The 20482-nt window shown below is 31.5% G+C and overlaps 1 protein-coding gene and 1 non-coding gene across 2 annotated transcripts in view; both read left to right on the top strand.

Moving 5' to 3' along the window:
• The window catches only part of Smp_155600 (cadherin, putative), a gene marked incomplete at both ends in the record, with an annotated part of 56148 nt that overhangs the window by 15843 nt on the left and 19823 nt on the right, over positions 1-20482 (top strand). Inside the window, one exon of the mRNA XM_018791502.1 lies at positions 16710-16803. Within this exon, the coding sequence (XP_018645347.1) occupies positions 16710-16803 (94 nt within the window). The remainder of the gene's footprint in view (positions 1-16709; positions 16804-20482) is intronic.
• Positions 19536-19604, top strand: Smp_tRNA_02416_Gln_TTG.1.1. Its single transcript has one exon. It is a non-coding gene (tRNA).

Here is a 20482-nt window from a genome sequence, read left to right on the forward strand (position 1 = left end):
TCAATTGACTCATGCTTTCTACTATGAAAAGGTAATTGTTGGTACCGAATTTTTCATGAGTTATAAGCTGAGTAAATAGCTGAGCCGATATTTCATTACTTAAATAAATATGTACGTGTTTCTTTCTTATTATTCATCCAGATTATTATTTATAACACTATATACACTGGGAAAATAAACTTACAAACATCTGTATTGTTTTAATGATACAGTGTAAATAATAATCAATTTAATTGTTGAAAGTTTAAACACAAGAAATTAGATAAGTCAATTAAGCTGTGAACAAATAAATACTGATATTATGGTGTGTGCTACTGATGTCGACAGATATAAGTAGTATGTGTCATCAATAGAACGTGAAATATTTTGTGAGAGAAGGTTAAGAAGATAAAAAGAGAAGAAGAACAGAGAATGATTAGTGTGATGACGAAAAAACAGTGAAGTCTGGGACGATTGATTGACATTTTGTAAATGAACTAATTACTTTATGGTCTTCATATTTTATCATATACCTTTGATCTTTGGTTAAGTAGTTTTGAAACAGTATATTAAGACGACTGACAAAGTATCCTGTAAATCTTTGAAATGCTGATTTAAACTGGAAAGAAGCACATATTTAGTAGTGATTTTGACTGATTATGATTTGAAAATTTTATATACGGGAGTTTTAATTTATTACGAGTTTTCATTATACGAAAAATGACTATCACTATTCAATTAAACTTGAAATGATTTGGATCATCCCGTTGTTAATATTTTTGACTAGGGTTTGATCACTCTTTGTTGGCATATGGGCATGTATTTGCGGCTTATCACAATATAGTCATTATGATGCAAGTAGATAAAAAATAGATGAAATGTGGCTAGCAGCGGAATACAGGGTGCCCTTTCCGTCCCATTTAGGACTCAGCACCTGGATGTACCCACATCCCAGTGTTGATGTTCACTCTGGGACTCGATCTCAGTGGTGATCTTAGATCGACTTGCGAATTCAGCCATTAAAATAACTCCTTATTATCTGTATTCACATCCTGATTTCATGTACAAATTTTGATATAGTTTAAATTTGTTTGTCACTGGTATATCAATTTAGTTGTTCAGACAGTACTACAGTATTAGTAATTATTTTACATTTTACTTTGCTGCAACTGATTATCTTTTGTTGTGCAATCTGCAGTTTAGGCAAATCGCCTCGAAATAGCGTCAAATCACAAGTTTTAATATATTTGATGTGTGATCAGAGGTGGAACCAAGAATTTATGTTCCATTCTATTTGGCACTTGTCAGCTGGACTCAATAGCTCCGTGGATAAGGTGTCAGGTTTTTGAAGCAATCAATATTGAGTTAAGATTTGAATGGAGGTATATTTAATAAACAAATTCCAAATATGACGAAAAGCCCATCTTGCATTTCACCCTTAGCTACCTATCAAATTTGTTAAGCCTTATGATATAGTGCAATATCTATGAAATTCGCTTAGGAAGCACACAGGCTTAATGAATTTTAGTCTTAATCTTAACAATTGCAAATTATAAATCAATATCTTCACAAGAAATCGTTTTCAATAAGGTTTTTAACTTCGTAACTAATATTTTACACTTTCTTCAGAAATTTGAACTTAGTTATCGAATTTTACAAGCCTCAGTTAGTTTATATCATACCACAATGTTTACTAGGTGTTACCAGTGAGTCACCATCCAGTTGATGACATGAATGTTTTCATCAGCCATGGCTTCTTACAAGAAACATTTGAAAAATCTTATTTCGAAATCAGTTATTACTAAACACTAAGATACTAATATCTTTTAGATTAAATTTTCATTCCAAACCGATATTAATCAAAGAATCAATTGGAAATTAACGATATTTTTGGCATAAACTTAGAAATTCATAAGACTCTTATTCTTATTATCAATGACTCAAGTTATCCATTGTCCTGTTTTATTATCAGCATTATTCGTAGATTCTAATGTGTGAAAGAAATCATGTTGAAAGATAGAAATACAGAATAACTTATCCAAGTTTTTTGTAATTTATTTCGCATATAATAATAGTAATAATAATGATAATAACAATAATAATAATAATTCAGTTTTCTGTCCTATTTAATTATGTATAGATTGTAGGTAATCATGTCACTTATTGAATATTTCCGATGTTTGTTAGATTCTTCAAAACAATGTATGTGTATAAGCACTGAATAACAATTGTCTTTTACTACCGTCTATTCCTAGATTCTTTTCTCATCCACGCAAACACACATACACACACACACAGTAATATACACACACATAGATAGAATACCGACAGAATAAATAAGCTTTGACAAGTCTATTTTATCGACAAATAAATATGAACTTAATGACAGTACAAGTAATCACATTTGTTTTTATTTCTTTCTCTCTTAAACAGAGTAAAGTCAAGATAGAATTATTAGTATGAATACTACTATTGTTTCTAGGCATTATTTTCAAAGTTTTAGAAAAAAAAATATTTCTTAAATTTTTCACTTGTTAAAATTTTTTTCCTTTAAATGACCGACTGTACTGTATGGCGGTTAAAGTATTCTTCAAATGTAACAGTTGTTTATTTTATTTTCGTATAAAATTATAATTTACTTTAGTTTCCAAGTAATCAAAATCTTTTAATCTCTTATTGAAAGTGCAAAAATTAAGCTTTAACTAGGATATTTAAACTTAGTGGGTGGTCAGATTGACCTTGATCGATTTTCTGTTATATATTCAGTTGAACAAAAATGTTATGTATGTAGTTATACGATTAAATTCTTTTTCTGTGATTTATTAAAACAAAATTCTGATAGTATAGTTTTAGTGAGTGTAAACTTATAATATGGTCAAATTAATCGTATTTGGTCAAGTGAGGATTGAATTTAATCTATTAAGTAGTATTTATTTCATATTACAACATTATATATTTGAATACAGAACAACATTTTCAATATTAAATATATTATGTGTTTTAGGAAACTCTTTTAAGTTACATTTTAATAGAGAAAATTCAAGAGTAACTCCAAGATTTACTTAGGACTGTTTGTTTGAATGTTTTCATTGATGTTCAGGATTGCTATTGATCAGTCTCTTATTGGCATATATGCATCCTGCTAGCCACCATCCATCTTTGTCTTTAATGCTTGTGACTTAAGGGATTTATAATAGTCCGCACAGGATGCACATATACCAATAAGAGACTGATCAGTTTCAGTCCTAAACATCAATAAAAGATTCAAACAAACAATACAAAATGAATTTAAACTTTACCCCATTGCGCAAGCGAAAAGCTATCAGGATTCAGTAGCTAAGTGGATAACGTGAATTCGTTTGAAGTAAACGGTAATGGGTTCGAGTCCGGGAGTGGAAACTAATTCTGGGATGCAGCGACATCCAGCTGACGAGTTCCAAATAGGAAGGAACGCACATCCTGGATTCGACCACTAGCTACCATCCATCTTTGCTCATAATAACTCCGAGATATTTTTCATATGCGATTCCTAAGTGTGTACTGAAAAACTAGTCATAGATTAAGCTGAAAAGTTCCAATTTTTATGAAAATCTCATTACTTTTAGTCTACTAATTTCTCGCATAATAGTTTATATTTCTAGTTTCAGTCAATTCGCAATATTATGTTACCGTCATCTAATGTCATCAATCATGGCTATTTCATAATGTAGTTGAGTTCGGTTAGTCAGGTTTTCTCATCGAAATTGTAGGCATTTCGAGGTTACAAATTATAATGTGATTATGGATAACATTTTGATAAAGTTTTAATGGAGAAAGTTGAGATGGATGCTTTGAACGGGAAAATGAGCAATTAGAACAGAGAGAAAATACAAAATATAATTTTCGATATTGTAGTTGACATTACTGAATATTTATGTTTTCATATTTTGCGTAAGGAACTGTTGTAGAAGATGATCGTAGAGTACCAGAACTTGATTTTAATTAGATATGTACACTTTTGGATGTCGGCTCGGTGGTCTAGAGGTCAAGCAATCATAGTGAAACTTGAAGGTCCTTAATTCGGTCTACTGTGGGGTCAGAAATATGGATTGCTGAGAGATCTCTTACAAAAACGAAACAACTGCCAAATGTTTCTCATTTTCCAATTGTTATCTAAGATCAGCCAGTGATATAAACTGTGAAAATTTAACAATCTTCACAAACTCCCCCCTCCCTACTAAGTATTTTATGTTGAAAGTATAGTCATAAACACGAGCTAAGGGTCAAAATGAACAAATGAGTGATTTTAATTTGAGGTAAACTTTAGTACTTTGTTGAATCCCGAATTGAATATCAACACTGAAATGCAGGTACATCTTGCTGACAAGTCCCAAATAGGACGAAAAGAGCCTCGTGGATTCCACTGCTAGCCGTCACCCATCTCTGCTTGTAATGTTGTAAGATTATACTATTTCAATATCAAAGAGTTCTAGTTTCTTCTCATTAAAAAAATATTTATACCTGAATACTTACACTGAATACTTTATGAAAACTAATTACTGTAAATTGAATTTTCATAAGTAATCAAAATATCAGATCACTTTACATCATAAATTATTTCTGTAACATGAGAATTATGAGGTCAAAGGTACAATGGGAAAAAAACGCAGAAAGTTTAAAATGACTGAAGTAACTTCTTATTGTAGAAAAAAAGAAGTAACAAACATCTTATGCAAATTTAATTTTCAGCATGTTCAATGACTCGGCTGTTTTATTCAGTACGTAACTTGATCGTTTATCAGCGGGCAATTTAATTACTATGTTGATAGCGCATATATTTTGCATATTCATCTTATCATGTCAACTAATTTGAAATGGAGTTTTAGGATTCCTAAAGTTAGTATTGTAAATAGAATGTTTATACAATCCAAATAAATTTAAAGATTGTTTACATTACAAATTGACTTCAAGTAGTTAGCTTTTACAATCCAAGGGATATTAAGGAGTTGCTTCGTCTTAAAATGATACTTATCAACATCACCCTTACCAAAGACTTTCTATTTGTCCAATAGTAACTAAACATTGTATAAAAGGTTAATGGAGAAAATTTTTTTCTTTCAAGATGTTTGTAAAGATTATTTAATTTTATTAAACGTTCATCTACGTTATGAAATCTTTAGTAAGGGAGATGTTGAATAATCTCCACAAACATCTTGAAGGAAAAATATGTTCTCCATTAACTTTTTATACACTGTTTAGTGACTATTGGACAAATAGAAAGTCTTTTACATATTTCAAGAAAATTATGAAATTGGCTTATTTATAACGTTTAGAGTTTTTCTCTACAAAAGTGGGGATAATCAAATGTGTTTGAACACAAAATTACAAAATCACTTTGTAAAATCTGAGAACCATACGGTAAATACTTCATTTGCAAAATATCAATCAAACGTCACAAACTTCACTGTTCCTTTTGCAAATATCAGTCAATCGTCTCAGACTTCATTGTTTTTTCATTTCCATACCAATCACTTGCTGTTCCCTCTCTCTATTTTTTGATCTTCTTAACCTTCTACCTCCAGGCATTTCACTTTCTATTGATGATACATACTACTTATATTTGTCGATATCAGCAGTACACACCACAGCACCTTTAAATTCAAATAGAGTTTGTGAAATATTTTCCTATGAATATGTTTTTATCTGAATAATATCTTTTTACATGTCTCCATCTACCATCCAAAAAACACTGAATAGCTGGTTTAGTCCCATTTTTTTTCATATATAGCATATAGGATATACTCATAAGCTAACGTCTTGGACAGAACACAGAAACCTTTAGTTATCCCAAAAGGTCTCACACTATTAAGTCATTAACTTCCGAGAAAATTATATTTATTTTTTAAATTCGCTCAATTTTACAACGAAATTTTGTTCAGCCATTCAATTCTTTTTTTGTAGTTATTAATAGCATCAGTTTGTTTAATTCCATCATTACCGATATCTTAATAAAACTTTAAAGGTATACAATATTCTGAAGGAGTAAAACAAAGTTTTGCAACAATTTTCTAAAACAAGCTGAGGGAGCTATTAATTTATTAAAAAATTATGAACATCAAATTACATCTAAGAATAGTTTCATTTAGTTAAATGGTGGTGTGTGTGCTACTGATATCGACAGATATAAGTAGTATGTATCATCAATAGAAAGTGAAATGCCTGGAGGTAGAAGGTTAAGAAGATCAAAAAATGGAGAAAGGGAACAGCAAGCGAATGGTGTGGAAATGAAAAGACAATGAAGTCTGAGACGATTGACTGATATTTGCAAAAGGAATAGTGAAGTTTGAGACGTTTGATTGACATTTTGCAAATGAAGTATTTACTGTACGGTTCTCAGATTTTACAAAGTGATTTTGTAATTTTGTGTTCGAACACATTCGATTAACCCCACTTTTGTTCTCGTTCACTACAGTACAAATTATGATTTAAGTCATTACTTTTAAACAACACAAATATCAGTTTTTATTCAGTACAAAATGAAGTCGGTTGGAATGATGTCGAAAATCAAGAAGCATTAGGTGGTAGTTCCGTCTTAGTATGTGAATCTTGTGTAGTCAACATACAGGACCACTTCAGTCATCGGACAGTATGTTCAAGTCTTTTGACGAACATTTAATCATCAGAACAACTGGGTTGGCATCATGGGTTCAAGGTCTCGTTGGGTTGTGCATTCAGATTACTAAAGGGTTCCATGTTAGAACAAAGCAGTTATCTACAACTTCATTTATTACCTTACGTAGCGTAAAGTATAAAATTCAAAAATCTAAATCAACATCTCATTCTAATAAAACAGAAATTTGAACTAATTAATAAAACAAAGATGGGAAGCAATTATTTATTATTCTTGTCCATGACTTAAATTCAATTATTTCATTTTGACTAAACGATACATATAAGAAGGAATCAATGAATAAATGATTAGAATTGATTACCGGTTAAAAAATGTTTCATTGTATCGTTATACTGAATCTTTAATGAGCTTTGGAAGAATTGAGTCAATTAAAGGTAGAAAACCATGGAAAACCTGGAAGCACTAGACAGCCATTTCGTTCTAGCATGGGACTTCTTAGAGAACGATGCTGGACGGTGGTGGCGCAATTTCGTTGATTGGTTAAAGTTAAACATTAATACCATTGGATACCGTCTCACTAGTCTAAAGGTTAAGCGTTTGCGCGCGAGACCGGTAGGTCCTGGTTTAGAATCCCGCGGGCAGGATCATGTATGCGCACTGCTGAGGAGTCCCCTGCTAGGACGAAACAGCTGTCCTGTGTTTCCAGCTTTTCCATGGTGGTCTAGCTTTAATTGACTCATGAATTCAAATATTAAATAAAAAATATTCTGTTTTTGAAAATGGTTACAAAAATTTGAATTTGATCAAACAATAACTAATGATATTCTGTAGACGACGCAGGTCACTTTAAGGTTCGATAAAAAACGAACAACGGGACAATGTCGTTTTATTTTCAAGTTCAACCACGCGTTTCTATTGTTTTATTCATTGCTAATGTATCTTGCTTCTTGTTTGATGTCTCAAATTAATCTTCTAAACACGAATCAGCTTTGGAATAAGTTAATAGCTAAAAACGAACATGGCCAATTGTCCATATTTATCGTTCAAAATAAATCAGAATAGAGAACGTCCTTCTGAATTATCATTGTATCAAAACATTGTGTCGAATATAAAGAACTCAGTTTGCTTAAAGATAATTTAAACATTATAATTACTTCGCGAATATTTGACCACAATCAACTCTTGACCAAGCAAGTATATAGAGACAATATATAACTAATTTAAATCTTATTGGCATGAATGTTTAGTCGGTTTTCGTAAACAACTCATGTATCCAGGATATCTTCTAGCTGACTAAGTAAATCAATAATGACGAATTGAGCATATTATACAAACAGAACTGTTATCAAATGAAATCCAATGTAAAGAGATTAAAATAGATATGTTTCTTTAAAGAAATAACAAACATTGACATGAGATAACTCTTTTTTCCATATCAATACTACAAAAGTAGATTTTTAAGCGATGAAATGAAGTTATTTTTATTCAAATTAAGTTTGTTAATCATAAACTGATATTATCCAGAAAACTATTGAGAATTGTGAAGTACTGAATAATTGTGTTGTCCTAAATAAAGTATTTGAGCTAGTAAACTCACTTAGTATTGTTTGTTTGAATCTTCCCATTGATGATTAGGAATGCGACTGGTCAGTCTCTAATTGGCATATGTGTATACTGTGCGTATTGCCTCGATATAGCCTTGATTCACAAGCATTGTAAGAAAAGGTAGCGAAAAGTACTGTGTTCGAGTCCCAGAGTGAACATCAACTCTGAGATGCAGGTACATCCAGCTGTTGAGTCCCAAATAGGACGAAACGCGCGTCCTGGATTCCACTACTAGCCACTATCCATCTTTGCTTATCAGAGCTATTGTGTACTTAATATACGAACCTTTAAATTTTGTGTTGGGTACTAAAGCTTTAAAGAACTGACAGGGAATTCAGACAGATGAGTTTTAGAATTAGTCAATAATTGATATAGGAATGGTGTCATTCAATTTTCTAGAGGTGCATTCGTATCTTACTCTCAACATTCTTGGTTCTACAGGTCAAGTTCACTGAGTAATACTGAGAATTCCATTTTTCTGGTAGTCACCAATGAATCCAAAGATCGTTGTTTCATTGTAGATTGTAATTCTTGATCAGAGTGTAGTACATAAAATATAACCTAAGAAGATTTTATTAAACATGACTGTCAGACTACATAGTGTTGCTGCTTCAATGTCTTATCTATTTATTACAAACGACTTTGATGTGTATAACTGGTTTTACATTCAAATAATCGTTATACGTTTCTTAGATCTATAATTTATTGATCTGTTTATTGATAGACTTTCCTCAAAGTGAATTGAGTCTTAGACAAAGTTTTTCATCCATTTCAGACTAATAATTAAGTCCACCTATCTGATGTTGAGGTGAACGAACTCTCATTTTGGGGGAAACCAATTCATTATTTGACGTCGAATTACAGAATAATTTCGTAAAATATGAAAACCATACATTAAATATATCATTGGCACATTTTCTTCAAAATGTCTCTTACAAACCTTATCATTCCTTCCTTCCTGTTCTTATATTGATTGCTTTCAGTTTCCCTCTCTCTTCTCTTCGTTTCAATCTTTTCAACCTTCTACTCACAAGCTTTCTACTACCGAATAGTGTTACATACTACTCATATCTGTAAACGTAAGTAGGATACACCACAATAGTTTTGTGTTTACTAGTGAAAAATATATATCTCAAGTACCTTTATACACACACATACTATTAACCATTAAACACTATTCCGAACCATGACTATCAAATCAAAGAAAATATATTGAAGATAATTTTCGATTGAATAACTGGATATCGATTGAAATGTCCAGTTGTTATTAGTCAGTAGGTCGCAGTAATCTTTGTTCCACTATTCAGCTAATCATTCATAAAATTATTCACTTAAATCATTATATAAACCTATATTCGTGAACAAGTAACATTGTTTTAACTAAATAATTCAAGTAAATTAGTTTAATATGGAAAATTTCTTTACTTTTTGTGATCAAAACACGCACACACAGTTACAAAAACAAAATAGTTGTTTTTCTTCTGCCTAACTATAACAAGGTAGATGCCTAGAAGTTTTTCATTTGAAAAAACTTCAGGAAAAAAACAAAATTTAACTTCATGCGGTTATTTCTTCGCTTCATTCTTCTTTCATTACCCCACCATCAATACATCATCTTCCGTACCCCTTCGCTACATATTCAACTTCTGGTTACCTAATTACTACTTAATGAGCTTCATTTAACTTAATCATATTCTTACATAGAATAAAGTAAACGAGAAACTCTTTTCATTCTTTTTCCTTGATTCTTTTTACATTTTTTTTTAATATTATCGCCATCATCGCCATTGAGTTTTTTCTGCTACTCATTATCCTTCTGCCCACCCTACCCCCACTTAATTCTTGTTGATTCATACAAATATACATAAATGTATATGTATTGTTGTCCATCAAGCAACCCATCAACTTGACAACAAGAGCGACACAAGAGAAAGCATAAAATGAAATTAATTATTTTTTTCTGTTTTGATTAGTTTTATTTGTGTTTTATTTTTCGTTGTTATTGTTGTTATGCCGTTGTTGTGTGAAGCTGATGACGCTGTTGATGATGATGATGATGTGAAACAATTTCTCAGATGAATCAATTTATAACGGATTTATTTATATGGTTTTGACAATATGTATCAATAGGATTGAAAAAAATCGATTTGTTAATTAAATTTATCCTTAAGAGAATGGATCTCCTTCATGAGTGTGTGAGTGTATGAGTTTGCATGTGTGTCTGTAGGTATATTTGTGCATCCAATTTAAGTATTAAGAACATTTGTAGATAGGAACGAAGGGGATAATAAAATTAAATCTGTGCCAAACTCTCTCTTAAATGTTTTAATGATGATGATGATGATAATGACTCCGGGGACTATTTCCCTTAGCCTGTAATACTGTAAAATGTTATTCTTTTTTTATTTATACAATGGAATGATTTGATTTCTTAATATTCTACTGACTATGCTTTCATTTATATATGTATAAATTAGAATGCAATAATAGAAAAACATTATGTTACATAATAAATTCAAATTGATAAGTGGTCAGATATCGATTTCATTTTTATTGAGTTTTTTAGTGCTGATCAAATTCTGTCGTTGAAGTTCCAATGTATACTCTGGTCTAAGTGACTGGACATCGTATTCACTATTTTATCATATTAGATAGCTGGAGGTAGAGACATTAGATCTAGGTTTCTTCCGAGTTAGCGTATTTGTGACCTTGATGAACCTTATACTTCCTTGTAGAGTTGATAGTAGTCAAGGGGTATACATTTTTCTGAAATCCAATACTGTCTGTGGAATTTAGACTTACATCACCTCATGTCATAACTAGTCGGAAACGTTAGTCTACGATTTCTTCCTGACTACCTTTGAAAACCTAACATCAGTAGTTTAAAGCTAATGAACTTACCATGCTGGCTGATGATCTTGTACTTTGCAATGTGTTGGGTCGTAGATATATGTAGTTGAGTGATCCCATTCCATAAAAGGGAACGACTATTCAATGTTTTATGGTTTTCAATAATGTCTTAGCTAATGTCCTACCTGTGTAGTCAAGCAACTTCAAGGATTGAAAAATCTGAAGGGGTTTTGTGGAGATTTCAGTATTTTCATAGTTGAAAGCATGAGTCAATTGAAGCTAGACCACCGTAGAAAACCTGGAAGCACTAGACGGCCGTTTCGTCCTATTGTTGGACTCCTCAGTAGTGCGCATCCACGATCTCACCTGGTTTCGAATCTCGCGAGTTGAGGTCGTGGATGCGCACTGCTGAGGAGTCCCATAATAGGAGAAAAAGGCCATCCAATGCTTTCAGGTTTTCCTTCGCGGTCTAGCTTCAATTGATTCATGCTTTCAACTATTGAAAAATCTTCTCAAAAATGTGATGTATTAATTACTAACTGACTAAAAATATTTTTCAGGGCGTTTCTTTGACATTAATGGGAATCCCAGATATTAACATTTATATTACTAGGTAATCATAAATGATAACAGAAAACAAAGTGACTTTATCAAACTAAAACTTGAATTAAGTCACGTAAACATGGAAAAATCAAATGTAAATATTTACTATTGTGTTCTTAAATAAACAGTAATGAAATAAAAAAGGTAAGAAATTTGGAAAACAAACTAGTAAACATTAGTGCAAATGATTTCAAGTTGATTATTGTCCAAACTTTTTTGTGTGTGTGCATGTGTAAGTGTATGGACATGATTCATATGAATAGTATTTTTTTGTTTCATTTTAAGCTTTATCCAATATTTATATAAATATTTTGATTGTTTATGTGTATATCTGTGTTTGTGTTTCATTGCGTTGAAGGTGATTTCATGCTCTATACATATGAAAAAGAATATTGTCTAGTAAAGATGAATGGTGGTTAGTAGGCTTGTCAATGTTTTTCGTTAGTCTCGATGCAATTAAGTTATTTACTTAGAACGTGATTTCCGCCAAGTTACTTATTACATGAATATACAATTATAATTATTTAGATTAAACAAACATTTGTCATTATTTAAAGAGCTGGTTCATTGTTCAGTATTCACATCTTAACGTCGATAGATACTATACATTATCAGTTCACATATTGAGGATACTTTACACCATGTACTGACTTCAACTAGACAATTATGTAATATCATGGAGTATAGAATATATGTTACGTCCTAGTGTTGTAAAAGCTTTCAGTATTTTGCATTTGTGACTCCATATATGATCAGACTCTGGATTTTCATTTCCAGAGGCCAGGGCTTAATAACTGTTAGAAAAACCTAGTAGCTAGCCGGGACTCGAAGCTCAGTGTGAAACAAAAGACTCCAGTTTCGAGTCCCTATATGAGTATCAACATTTGGGTGAGGTTATATTCAGCCCATAGGTACAAAATAAAACGAAACACGCTCCTCGTATCTCGCTGTTAGCACCATTCCCATATTTTTTATATACTTTGGCACATTATTTTAGTATACCTGTAGTACTCATTCCATTTAAAGCCATAAACTTCTTTGATAAATTTGGATAATGTAACAATAGGACGAAGATTTTCAGAACTATGTTCTTAACAAGTATACGTGTGATCAGATTGTTTGAAATGTATTGCGCTAATATACCACATAGTTTTGATAATATTCACCTTATTACACTATCCTAATCGTTTCATTATTTTCAGTGTTTTGGCCACTTATGACTAATCCCCATATATTATTAATATTTGTGTGACTAACAAATCAGTCATTGTATTTACTATCGGACACTACATTTCATGCATTCTTATCAAGGTTTGAATTAATCATTTAAAATAAATTGAGAATCGGTTAAACTGTAAATAATAAAACTAATTCAACTTTTAAAATGCTACAAACTCCACAAATCCCCATACTACTAATAATCATGTGCTCACTAGTGATTAGCTTCGAGATGCAATTCCTGGAGTTCTAGTGAGAAGCTATGGTCGGCGGAGTTCAATCTGTGTACGTTGTGAGACAGTTATCCACCTCAAACAATCGATGAAGGGTTTCACGAGATAATGGACCGACATAGTTTAGACATTAACACCACTGGATGTTTGCTCAGTGGTCTAGAGGTTAAGCGTTCGTGCGTGGGACCGAAGGTGCTGGGTTCGAATCCTTTGCACGTGATCGTGGGTGCTCACTTTCGTGGACTACCAGTCTAGGAAGAAATAAATATTCAGTGCTTCTAGGTTTCCAGTGGTGGTCTAGCTTAGAAAGACTCGTGAATTCAACTGTTAAGATGCTACAATCTCCACAGATGCGAATACCAATATTTATAATATTCTGATGAGTAGAAAATGAAATTTCTAATTTTTTGCTACCTCATGTAAGTCACTTTTTCAGAGAATGAATTATTGATCGAGCTAAATTGATACAAGTTAAATCAGGACAAACGAATAAGACAAGATATTTAGTACAATCAAAAGATATTCTGCTTTATCCCTCTACATAGTTTAAACTTGTGTTAAATTAACATTGCTCATTATCTATTCTCTGGAGAAGCAATTTATACTAAGTACCGAAACATCGTTATTTCAATTTTCTACTCAACGGAACAATAAAAATATATTGCCGTTTTTTTATTATAATACACTTTAGTTTCGGTCATTTATTTACTCTGAAGAAGCGGCTTACATTAAGTTACGAAAAGTCATAAATACAATTTTTCTACTCATTGGGAAATAACAAGATTATATTTGTTATTAACTCTCTTAACCAATGCTTAACTTATTTGAAACTATCAGGTTTAACCTTGGTATTGATATCTATAAATACACTTTAAGGTTTTAACAGGGATTTAATGAATGTCATTTATTGTACAAAATAAATTTCAAAGGTAATTTTTGCCATGGATTGATATAAGCTTGAAGACCTTGGAAAGTTGTTTTATCTTCATTTGAAACATTCAAGAAGAACAGAGCCATAAATGCACAGTCATTCAACATTAATATACTCAGATTTCATGACAAGTATGATAATTTCGAACAACTGAGATAAAATATTGTGGTACAATTTCGCTGCATTTACTAATGCTCATTGATGAATAATGTTTTAGATGAATTCTTGGGGTTCAAATCAAAAGTTTCACTTTCAATTCATCAAGGTTAAAAATTGAAACTAATTCAGTCATATAAAGATAAAGACTGGCTTCACGAGGTACTTCCTGGAGTTCCAGTGAGAAGCAGTAACCGGTGGAGTTCAACCAGGTCTGTTGGGAGATATCAACTCATTGAAGACATTGATGAAATGGTTGCTCAACTTTGTGGATTGGTTGAAGCTAGACATTAACACCGTTGGGTGCCGGCTCAGTGGTCTATCGGTCAAATGCTCTGGCGCGAAACTGGTAGGTCCTGTGTTCGAATCTCGTGAGGCGAGATTGTGTATGCACACTGCTGAGGAGTTTTGCAATAAGACGAAACGGCCGTGCAGTGCTTCCAGGTTTTCCACGGTGGTCTAGTTTCAATTAACTCATGATTTTAAGTATATAAAGATAATATGGTTAGGCTTGAGCTTGAAATATTTTTGTTTCAGTCTACCATGTGGTCACAAGTAAACGCATCCTGAGGAGCGTTCACAGAAACAACTAAACTCAACAAAAAAAACATTTTTTATATCCGCCTTACACAAAAGTACAGTTTAGCTAATTATTTACAGTTAACATACAACTCTTTACAATTCTTATAGACAAGCTTTGAACGAGAAATAATCTGATTATGATAGATTTCTAACAGATAGGATTATTGAAAAAAAAAATACTTTTTTACCCGTTCACTCAACATACTTCCAATCGAATCGTCACCTAAACTCTTAATTTTAATCCAATAAATTAATTATGGAAATAATTTTTCTTAGTTAAAACAGGAAGAATTGTGTTCGTGATGAAAGGGCAAAAAAAAGTAGGATCTTCAATCTCGTACAATTCCAGGGAAATAAAAAAAAACAAAAACAAAACTAACTAACTAGCCTAAATACATTTTCGAACACTTTTAAATGTCAAATTAACAATTTAAGAAATCTTAACACTTGTTCAATTGATTAAAAGGAAATTTTTTTCCCTCGATAAAACATGTTGTAGTTTTTTTTTCCACACCGTCTTTGTTGTCATGACAAAAAGCAGTGAATTTTCAATTTACACTGGGATCATTATCATTTATTTATTTATTAAACTGGTAAAATGTTTAATTTTATTTTAAAACGTCTGATCTTTAATAAAAGAAAGAAAAGACAATTCATGGTTAGTAAGTTATTCATGAAATTATAAGAAATAAATCAATCCAATTTCATTTGATTTGAACAGGAAATGTAAACAAAACAGACTTCATTCTATTATACCATTATGGAGTAGGTTTATTTAAATTGTTAAAAATATCACTGACAGATTTCAGTCACACAACCTGTGAATACCAGAAAGCTGTGAAATTGTAGTGAGAAATCATAACCAGTTAAGTTCAACTATGCTGAGAGTGAGGTAGTTACTCACGAATAGCATTGGATAGTGATTTCGTAATATTTCATTGTGACTGAAATTAGACATTTATTTAACTGGATACTAGCTCAGTCATCTAATGCTTAAGCACTGGCAGCAAGAATCGAATGCCATAACTTTGGTTCTTATTGGTATAGTGGGTGTGCACTACTTAAGAATTCAACATTAAAAAAGAAATACCTATTCAGTGAATTCTGTTTTCTAGCGGTTGTCTGATTAAGGTTAGTTCATGACGTGACTATGGAGGTGCAAATATATTGAGATAAGGCAAAAGTTTAAGTTTTTGATATTGTTCAATATTTAACCTATATTTAAATCTAATGGGGTAACCCAACTGAAAATAATGTTCCACCTTGTCTATATGACCGATTATAATTGGTATTATTAACATCATTTCGGGGGCGAAATGTATTTATTTATTTATTTCATCTAAAGCTCAACAACCAAATAAGCATACGGGTTCTAAATTTTAAATGAATCATATAACTATTTAAAGATTAAAGAACTGCCCTGCTGATGAATTTCATCTAGAACTAAATCCAAGTTCGACAAGATTACTGCCAGTGTTTCAAATGGTCGTATAATGTTAAACAAACTGTATACTAACGCCAAACCTTTTGAAGTAATCATCAAATCGCAAAGTTGATTGATATTTGATACTATGATTTATATGAGTTTGGGGTGCTTACTGATGGACAAGCGGTTGTAGCGAAAATCACCGTTTCATACCATCGATCATTGAAGTAGAAAATTTTCTTTTTCATTCTTCTGATTTATGGTGTTACATGTTCTAAACAAATTTATTGGACAATTTATTCTATTGTTAAACCAATCACTATAAGCCATTAAAGTATTTTTTCATTACAATTTCAGATTACTTTAAGACGAAAATAAACAGTGAGAGTTTTCTGAAATGTTAATTCCTCTCACTCACAGATTAGGCTTCATTTTCAGATATTTTTCGGTTCAGTGGAATATAAAATTTTACGGAGGGAAAGTAGTCATCTTTATAGTTGATTTATGTATTTTCAGTGCGTATCTATCCCAATCAATGTGTTAGATTATTTCTGCCATATCACTTTTATTACTAGAGTGGATTTAACATTATCAGATACAGTGAAAACTAGTATGCACTAACAATTGAACAGTAACATCTAAGTGAGAGTAGGAAAATTTTGCAAGGAAAATGCTTTATGCTTCAAATAAGTCACTAAAGTAGATAAACCATATCGGCTCAGTAGTCTAGCGGCTAAGCGTTGACATGCGAGACCGAAAGCACTGAGTTTGAGTCCACGTGTGGGATCGTGGATGCACATTGTTGAGGAATTCCCTGATAGGACGAAACGGCCGTTCAGTACTTTCAGTTTTTCAGCGATGGTATAGCTTAGATTGACTCGTAATTTCAACCGTAAAAATTATAAATAGTATGAGAATTCCCATTATATTAAAGCACCAATATATGTCTGGAGAATATTCTGTTTAGAAAATTTTTTTCAGATTCTGCAATTATATATCCAAATTAATAATCCAAACAGTGGCCAGCTTTAAGACAATGTACATCCTTTAAAGTTATAGCGTGTGAATTTAGGATTGTTAGACAAAATAAAATTATTAATTTTGATATGATTTATATGCAGTATTGACTTGGATCGGCTTATATGTTAAGCGAAATTATAAGATTTGTGATCCCAATAAATATGAGTCAGATAGGGTGAGAGACGTTTTTACGCAAAAATTTTTATAAAATTAGTAGGAAATAATAAAATGGGATGAGTGCTAAGTAAATTAATCATGTATTCAGGGAGAGTAATGATGATATTAATCCAACTATAAGTAGTATCAAACAGGATAAAATAAACAGTAAAATATAGGCCAGTTTATGTGAAATTATCATGTTACAAAGGTTTCAATAGTAAATATTTCAAGCAGAGATGATAATGGCTAGCAGTTAAATCCAGGAGATTGTGTTCGTCCTATTTAGGACTCGTCGGCTGGACGTACCTGTATCTCGGAGTTTGTGTTAACTCCGGGACTCAAACCCAGCACCGTTCCTTTCAAACGCATTACGTTATCCAAATAGGACGAAACGCGCGACTTGGATTTCACTGTTAACCACCATCATCTTTGCTTATAATGTTTGTAACTTGTGGCAATATCGAGGCAACCCGCACAGGATGCACATATACCAATAAGAGACTGATCAATTACATTCCTAAACATAAATGGGAACATCCAAATAACCAATACAAAAATAGATAATACACATTGTTTTAGAAAAGTAAGCACAATATTTTATTGATTTACGTCAATTTAAGAAATAATTATAATCTAAACACTAGTGTCCATCGAGATAATGATCCATCGTTAAATCGGTAAATATATTAATTAGGAGACGAAATACAGGTCATTTTCTTCATTTATAATAATAGTTGCTTTTCAAAAACTTTACAGTTTGTTGGACTATAAGTTTAGCTTGCGGAATACATTTGCAATTATATATATTGTGTTTAAAGTGATCTGCTGTTAGTGGGTGAAATATTAAAAATGACATACTGTTGAATGATTAGTGATTTTTAAAAGAAATAATAGTACGCTTAGGTAATGTGCACATACTACCTGGATATAGATTGAACTCAGGATATACAAGCGAAGGGGTCGATAAATAGATACCATTGAAGATAACATTACATAGTTCACACATTTAATTACAGTTAATTCAAAATAGAATGTAACTATTATCAATTACCAATGTTAATACTTGCTACACATCCTAAATGGATGAAATCAAACGGAGATGGATTTTAACTAGAATTTCAACAAGTTATCCACTGGATACCTATACAGAGATCTAATGGTTGTAAGCTCCCAAAGATGACTGCATATTCTGGGTTTTATCTCTAGTACGTTGATTTACAAACACATTTAGGAAATCACTAATGAACTAGCTACTTATTGGTACCTGTTTTTCAATGGTTATACAGCTGTTTTCAATTACAGATAGAAATCATCCTTACCTTAAACTAATCTTCATAGTTTACTCGACTAAATTATTTCATTATATCCTTTATCAATTAGTCAACAACACTAACGACACCAAGAGATGTCCATCTAAAATGTAGTATCTAGGCATTTAAAATCTCATTGTAAATAAGATACTATTAAACTTTAATCAAAACCAAAACCATATAGAAAAAATAGACATTCAATTTTGTTCGTTTGTTTTTTTCGCAGTTTAATAACTAAATTGTTTTCTATCTTAAATAGTTTCAGTTGCCTGGTCATATTATCTTAATTGATTGTTTTTTTTTATTTTACGGAAGTATCCAAGACTCATTTTGAAGATACAGTCTCATTTCGGTTACCAGAAGTGTTATATTATTTTTTAAATCTTAATTAATAATTAAATCTGAGAATAAAAAAAAAATTTTTTTTAAAAAAAATATCAAAGAAACCAATGAAATGAAAAAAAATTTTGTTTCTTTTCCAACGGTAAATTTTCCGACAATTTAATTTTTATACCTTTAAAATATAAGTAGTAAATATAAGTAGTAGTAATATAAGTAGTAAATAAGCTTGTTATTAGTTAGGTTTCAAAAAACAAACAACATTATTGATCTAATCAAAGAAAATTAAAACGATGATAGAAATGGATTTAAATAATTAACAAACATATTATTCATAAATTCACTTAGTATTGTTTGGTTGAATCTTTGCATTGATGTTTAGGACTGCAACCGGTCAGTCTCTAATTGGCATATGTGCATACTGTGCGTATTGCCTCGATATAGCCTTAATTCACAAGCATTATAAACAAAGATGGATACTGACTAGCAGTGGACAAGCAAGTGGCTGTCAGGACTCAGTAGCTGAGTGGATAAAGCAATGGCGTTTGAAGCAAACGGTACTGTGTTCGAGTCCCAGAGTGAAAATCAACTCTGAAATGTAGGTACATTCACTGACGAGTCCCAAATAGAACGAAACGTGCATTGTCCTGGATTCCACTGCTGGCCACTATCCATCTTTGCATATTATTCATAAGTATAATCATTGCTATCCGGATTTAAGTCATAGAATATAAAAAAGAAAACACTTAATCTATGGTTGGAAAGAAAATAATAATCAGGGAAACTATGAATGTCATACTTGTTATATCTTCGTAAAGAACGAATAAAGTATTGGGGTTTCCAGATGATCTAAGGTTATTTATATTTATGAACAACTGGGGGTTTTTCAAATATGATTCAACGAATAGAAACTAGAATAGACCGGATATTCATTACATAAAAGCATTTCAATGGTAATAATTCATATGCTAATAGAGAAAAAATGGAATTTCTAAATGCTATGGAGTCATATACTATGATGAAATAATTGTCTTGTTCTATCTGGTTTTCATTGAATATCTGGCTATAATCAGTTCTTATAGAAGAACATTTTTGTTTAATGTACATTTTATGGGTATCATACAGTAGAGTTTCGGCAACAACACATAATGGTTGATGAAATGTTTTCTTAGATGAGCTCTTATTCATTTTGTTGATTGATACTATCAATGATCCTATTTGAAACTACGAGTACAGTTTATGTTGCAACGTCACACATTAATGAGATTTTATTAAGAATGCAGCTTGCAGACCCTTGCTAAATATTAGGAAGAAATAAATAAATATCATAATGAACTAGTTATATGTGATGGTTACAGAAGTAAAATCTTACAAAATTTGAAAATTGCATTAACATAGTTAAATTTGATAAATCAATGGTAAGCACTACTAGATTCAAGTTATTTCATATCTGATAATTAG

This window comes from Schistosoma mansoni (assembly GCF_000237925.1).
Source record: "Schistosoma mansoni, WGS project CABG00000000 data, chromosome 2 unplaced supercontig 0213, strain Puerto Rico, whole genome shotgun sequence".
Taxonomy (NCBI): domain Eukaryota; kingdom Metazoa; phylum Platyhelminthes; class Trematoda; order Strigeidida; family Schistosomatidae; genus Schistosoma; species Schistosoma mansoni.